At 41.9% G+C, this 6705-nt stretch overlaps 1 protein-coding gene across 1 annotated transcript; it reads right to left on the reverse strand.

Annotated features, from left to right (window-relative positions):
- Positions 1-5320: 5320 nt before the first annotated feature.
- Positions 5321-6044, reverse strand: LOC117539791 (urotensin-2 receptor-like; the record flags this gene model as incomplete). The annotated part of the gene is made up of 1 exon (XM_034206116.1): positions 5321-6044. A coding segment is annotated over one exon (378 nt), but the record flags the coding sequence as incomplete, so codon positions are not given.
- Between the last annotated feature and the right edge of the window lie 661 nt (positions 6045-6705).

The following is a 6705-nucleotide window of genomic DNA, read 5'->3' on the forward strand; positions in this document are numbered from 1 at the left end:
CAATGTTGATTTAAATTAAAGCACATTAGGGCTGGCTGTGATTGCTTGGAAGAGAAATAGAGCTGAGCAACAAGCTTAATGTTGGTTTATAAGAAGCTCCTGTATCCATCCTCCATATTTGTCCTTTTATGGAAAAGTTGATATAAAAACGTCAAATATTGTTCTTGTTAAAACTGTTAATATGCACATTTTACTCCTAGATACTGAGAAATCATGACTTTTAATGCTAACTAGCCTCGATATCGACAGCTAGCTTGACGTTAGCTTATAACCTTACCCTGACCTTACCAAGCCCTCTAGAAATCTCACCATGCTCACCGTTAGCTAACGTTAGCAATTAAGCTAAGGCTTCGTCCACATCAGTGTTTCTCAAACTTTTTCATACCAAGGACCACTTAACCAATAAAAAAACACTTGCGGACCACCTAACTCCACAAATATCCAAAATCACATCGTTTTTCTAGAACAGATTACAAATCGCCTGAAAATTGTACAAACAAGTGGCAACATGTTTGATGAAGGTGTTGCGCTGGGCTATATCATGCAATCGAAAGTGAAACTTAACCCCACTCCATTGCTGAGATATTCCCGCGAGAGTGCGGAAAACTTACATTTATTTATTTATTTCAAATGTGAAATGTTACCAATATACCCGCGGACCACTAGGGGGCGCTCACGGACCACCAGTGGTCCGCGGACCACACTTTGAGAAGCACTGGTCCACATGAATGTTTTGCACTCAAGCGTTTTAGTGCCATCTTCGAAATCTCCCCATGCTAACCGTTAGCCAACGTTAGCAATTAAGCTAAGGCTTCGTCCACATTCATATCAAGCGTTTTAGTGCCATTTTTGAAATATTTAAGACCAATACTGTTTGTTTGCTCCTGAAAAGGAACAGTCTTCACTTGTTATACCTATTCAGTAATGATTTTGTATCTGTGTGCCTACAGTTTACAACTAAATCAGACTCAGCTGTGTTTCACACATCTCCGTTTTAGGGGAGTAGGGTAAAAGCCAGACGTGAACCAGGCAAAAGATATGCTGATTCCTAAATGTAGGCTGACCGTTAGCTAACGTTAGCAAGAAAGATAAGGCTTTGTTTACATTAATACTGAACTCAAGCGTTTCCCACCATTTTGGATATATATTTTAAAAAAGCAGATAAAGCGATGTTGTTGCTTTTCTTCTGGAAAAAGCTGACATGTCTTGACCAAATCAGGACTTGTTTCTGTGTACGGACGAAAATGGCATCGGGGAATTGACAAACGAAAACAGAGTCAGTAATCTGTATTTTAGGAGCTCAGAGGAAGCGACAGATAAGGGAGGAAGCTAAGTATAGAGCAAGGAAAATAGTGCGTTTTTGCATTATTGTGAATGCAGCCAACAACAAGAAATTGGACACACTGGGAGGTTCATTTCTCGGTAGCAAGATCAAAATCTCTCCTCTTTTCGTGGATGCTAGCTTGCATTAACTTCCAGGTAAAACGGTAAAAACATATTCCTTGAATCAGATACGGTGTTTTTATGACATCGTTTCAAACCAGAATCCTTTATACTTATTGTTACCGTCACAGTGCTGGAGAAATACTGCTCGTATACAGTCTATGGTTCAGAGGCACATATGGGGGCCATATTCCCTGTCCGTGTGAATCATGGTCGATGTCACTCAGCACATTGTATTCCAAGGCAGAGCAGTAAAATACGACTCACTGTTACTGTGTCTCTGCAGGCATCCTGGACACACACACACACACACACACACACACACACACACACACACACACACACACACCACACACACACACACACACACACACACACACACACACACACACACACACACACACACACACACACACACACACACACACACACACACACACACACACACACACACACACTACACAATCAAGGGGTAGAGTACTATTAGCTGAGTGCGAAGTTTTGAACTGGGTAGTAAATATTGGATTTTTCCTTTCTTTTTCCATCTTGTGGGATGCATTGGAATGAAAAGTGATATTATTGCTGACATAAAACAGTCTAGAGTCATTGATGAGGTTATGGGGGGAAAACGATAAACGCATACCGTCCTGCTGTGCCGCGCTGGATTTATTTATGATCCACGTTTTTTTAACTATTATTCTAGCAGATGTCACCGTGTGCAGAAAAGTCCTCTCTGTTGTGTGTCAGCTGGCTTGCATGACAGATTTATGGCTGTGCAGTGCAACCCAACTCTAAGTGGCAAGTTAGTGGCAAGTGTGTGTGTGTGTGTGTGTGTGTGTGTGTGTGTGTGTGTGTGTGTGTGTGTGTGTGTCCAGCCTTCTCCCCTGCCTTCGTTCCTCTCTGCTGCACTTTTATATTCGGCTTCCTCTGCACGCCACATTCAAACCCACATCCAAAAACCCCGACAGGTGCAGAAACACATCTATAAATACACAACAATATATACAATTATATACATAATATACTAATTACTTTTGTAATGCAAGCAGGTTGGCATTTAGTGATTCTGCAAAGAAAAGCTAGAATAAAACCAAAGAAAATCAGTTGTCTAACACAATTCAAACATCCCAATTACAGTATTACAATAACCGATGATAGCAGCAATTGTTTGTAATAACAAATCATTACACGCTGCTAAATTAACCCAAAATAATGAGTACAATTACTCTTATCTAATTATTGATGGGTTTACCAAAACTAGAAAGAAAAGGGACCATTGAGGCCATTTAAACAACTATTAAGAATATACATTTTAAGTTTTAAAAGCAGGAGATATTCGAGGGATAATAGTTAACATAATTGAGAAGTGGAAATGTGATTGGCACAAAATGTAGAATGTAAAGTCTGTTGAATTCCTTATTTGTTATGTTTATGTAAATTAGAAACACAAACTGGTATCACTGCAGAACAAACAATACATTAGGTTTAATACCTCGAGGGGACGTGCATTTAAAAATGTAATGTAAGCTCAAACATCCAGCATGATTCACTGCAAGTGTCTTTGCAATTTCAATTGTTGTTATTTTCAATCAATTTGTAGTTTAACAGACATCGTTACGACCCCTCGATCCCATGAGATGTTACCAAAACAAGCTTATAATAATGTTTAAGGAACGATAGTCAATGCAATAATAACAATAAAATAATAAAAGCAAAAGACGAGATGTTTCTGGTTTCATTTTAATACTATTACAACTTATTTTAAGACATCAAGGGAAAAGCATTTGTATTTGTTTCTAATATTCCAGACAAAAACTAAATAATAAATGGAATATTTTCTTTATTATTATCCTATCATCGAACAAGTCATCCTGCTTTGAGGAAAGGCTTCAAAGACCCAGACAAAAATCACTTTTATTGACTCATACCAATTATAATTCATCCTTATTAGCTACAGCTCAAATGTTGATTGAATGTGTAATATATGGTCTAACCTCAGCGGTATAGTGCCATCAAGAAATCAAGAGTGACCTTAATAGAAGATCTATCAGATACTTGTGATAATTGATGATCCTCTCCATGCACATAAAGATGGAACTGTGGGTGCGTCTCACTTCTCTTATTTTTCATTTCCTCACTCCTCGGTCTCGGTCTCACCGGAAGTGGATTTGTCTGCGCCATCTTGAGTAGCGTCCCAGTGGCCTTATTTTTGCTGGAGGACCGAGGAGCGATGACTAGGGTTGGGTACCGAGAACCGGTTCCGGTTCGGAACCGGTTCCAACATTTCGATTCCAACATCATCATTTAGAAATGTGAATTTCGGTTCCGCTTTTCGATGCCTGAGGAAATGTTTCTCGCCGCTCTCCGTAGCCTACTGTATGACTGCGGCGGGGCGGGAAATGTAGCGTTGTACCGTAGCGTTGGGTTTCCATTAAATGTTGCACTGTTGTAGCTTCAGTGGTTCTCAGGTACAGTTACATAGCAGTGAATATAAACAGACTGATTAATATGAATATTACTGGAAACTAACCTGTGTAAAAGTTTCTCGAATAAATGTAATTGTTTTGGTGGAAGAAGCATGTATCATTTGTTTACCCTGCCCCTCAAAGAATCGGAATTGAGAACCGTTAAGAACCGGAATCGAAAAGTAGAATCGGAATCAGAATCGTGGAATTTCAAACGATACCCAACCCTAGTGATAACGGAGGAGCGATAATCGAGGAACTACCAGACCATCCTCCGGTGAAATCCTCATACACTCGCCCCGCCCCCTTACTGTGTATCGCTCACTGATTGGACGATGGAGCATGCACTGATCTGGCTGCTGTCAGACGATCAGCTGAGCGGCGTCATCAAAACTACGTCCCATTGCTCTTAAAACTCATTTCCCTGCTTCTCGTGGTTTCCTTGCGTCTCTCCATGCTTCCCTGGTGGGAGGGACTAGTCGCAGGGAAACGACGCAAGTGAAGGACGCAAGGAATCCATTTAACCGAAGTGAGATCCAGCCGATGTCATCTCTAATTAACATTTGGTTTGATTTACTCACACGTTGAGCTCCCTGGAGGAAAGCTCGTTCCCTGAAAACCACACAAAGTGTATTGACAGACTCTCGTTGCTGTGCTGAAACTTTTCCATTGAATATTTATTGTTTCTGAACATGTTTCACCAGCTCACCCAGTTCCATACATAAACACCAAGAGAGGCACCACTTGTCTAAGCCCTGCATAACAGGAAGTAGAAACCCTAAACAGTCCTCTTTCAAGATACTCAGAAATCTATGCAATCTATAATCACAGCAGAACCAGCAGTTCCTCTGATAGAAAACGCCAACAAAGCCTCCCGGTCTGAAACATCCACGTTAGGAAGCTGGAGTGTATTAAGATGGGAGAATAGCTGCAGGACTGAGCTGTGTTTAGAGAGGAGGTTCATTGTAAATAGACTGAATTTCTAAAGCACTCCTCTAGTCCTTGCGACCCTTAAAAGGTATTTCGATCTTTCTGCGCACAAACATATTTTGAGATTGACAATAAAGTTGACTTTGACTTTTGACTATCATACTGTTTCTCATCAATATATCACAAGTCTCAGATAACCTGTCTCTGATTGGCTGGAACACCAAACAGATCATTGCAGCATTACCCATAATCCGCTCTGTTTCAGCCCTGTTTCCAAAGTGCTGATTCTCTGTCTGTTACTTTAGATGAAAATAAGGAGCCCCTCCCCACGCCCCTCTGAGAGACATTTGGTTACAAAGAACTCAATGGTGCTCTAGAGGAGGTTCAGGTGATAAGGGGGGGGGGGGGGGTTACCTTGGTTGCTGATTGGCTAATGGTTACACAAGCCAAAACATCGTTATGACATCATGAAGTGACCACAATCTGATTAGCTTTATTGAAACATGTTCAACACAATGTAATCAATGCATCAGCACAGGATATCATTTTGTGCTGATTTAGTCTGAGTCAGACATGTCAAGCTTCATATCGCGTAAGCTAACAAGGAAGTTGGAAGGGAACTACTGATTGGTGGACGAACACTCACGGCAGCTCCATGTGTAACATCAACAGACAAATATCAATACATGAAAAACAAACAACAAACATTGAACATAACAGCAGGATCAGTGAGCGATGCTCAAAGAGCCTTCAGGGTGCATTCGATCTGGTATTTAGATTAGTTAGATTTTAGCTAACGAACACAGCCAGAAAAGCTTCCTCCTACCTTTACAAGCTGCTGTTGTGTGTCCTCAGCGAGGCAGTGTGTGTGAGCCTGAAGCTCTCGGTGCACTGCTGGCTGCTGGAAGACGGCGACCTGCGCGGCGAACGCTGGAATCGACTCTTGCGGCTGAAGTAGCTGCCGGCGGACCACGAGCGCTTGTGCTTCCTCAGATACTCCTTGTAGTTCTTGGTGAGCAGCGTGTACAGGAAGGGGTTGATGCAGCTGTTGGAGTACGTCAGACACGTGGTCAGGTAGTTGATGTTGCGCTTGGCTTTAGGGGAGAGAGATAGGGACGGGTGGAACTGACCCAGGAGCTGCCAGATCCAGAAGGGAAGGAAACAGGCCCAGAAGAGGAGCACGATTGTGAAGATCAGGTAGAGAACCTGCAGGGACACAAAGGGAAGAAGCATTAACGAAAACCACTACTATTACTGCATATGGATGAATTATGAGATTTACTGCATTCATGGACCAACACGTTCTCACTCCCAACCGTCACATGTTGACGGGCGGTCAGGGCCCCTCCCCGTCACCCTATTACGCACAGGGTACCCCTTGAGAGTCCATTTTCAACGGGCAGGGCGTCCCATTGACTTGCATAGAGCTCCCTGAACGTTGGTAATAGACGAGTTGGGATCGCGGCGAAATGCTCTCCGCAGATCCATTCTCACAGCGTTTATCAACCTTCTTCTAACTCAATATCAAGCCACACTTATTGTTTTTACTTCTTTATTTTAATTGAATAATGTAGGACTTTTGTTGCCGTCAGTTATGGGGAGAGTAGGGGCACAGAAAACTGAAATCTGTATTGTTTCATCGTTTTTTCCATCTAATTTTGTATTATTTTCTAAACCACACACTGTTGTGTTTATTTATTTGTTTGATTAATAAACACAAGTTGGAGTCCGTCAGGACCGAGGGTCGGAGCAGCTCATAGTAGTTGCTTTAGAGAATTTTACACCCGGAAGTAAGTATTCTCTCCGCTTCGCTTGACAAACCCCGTGATAGTCCTCGAGCTCTGTGATTGGATGTTTGAGTGTTCTC

Source organism: Gymnodraco acuticeps, unplaced genomic scaffold (genome assembly GCF_902827175.1).
Source record: "Gymnodraco acuticeps unplaced genomic scaffold, fGymAcu1.1, whole genome shotgun sequence".
NCBI classification, from domain to species: Eukaryota; Metazoa; Chordata; class Actinopteri; order Perciformes; family Bathydraconidae; genus Gymnodraco; species Gymnodraco acuticeps.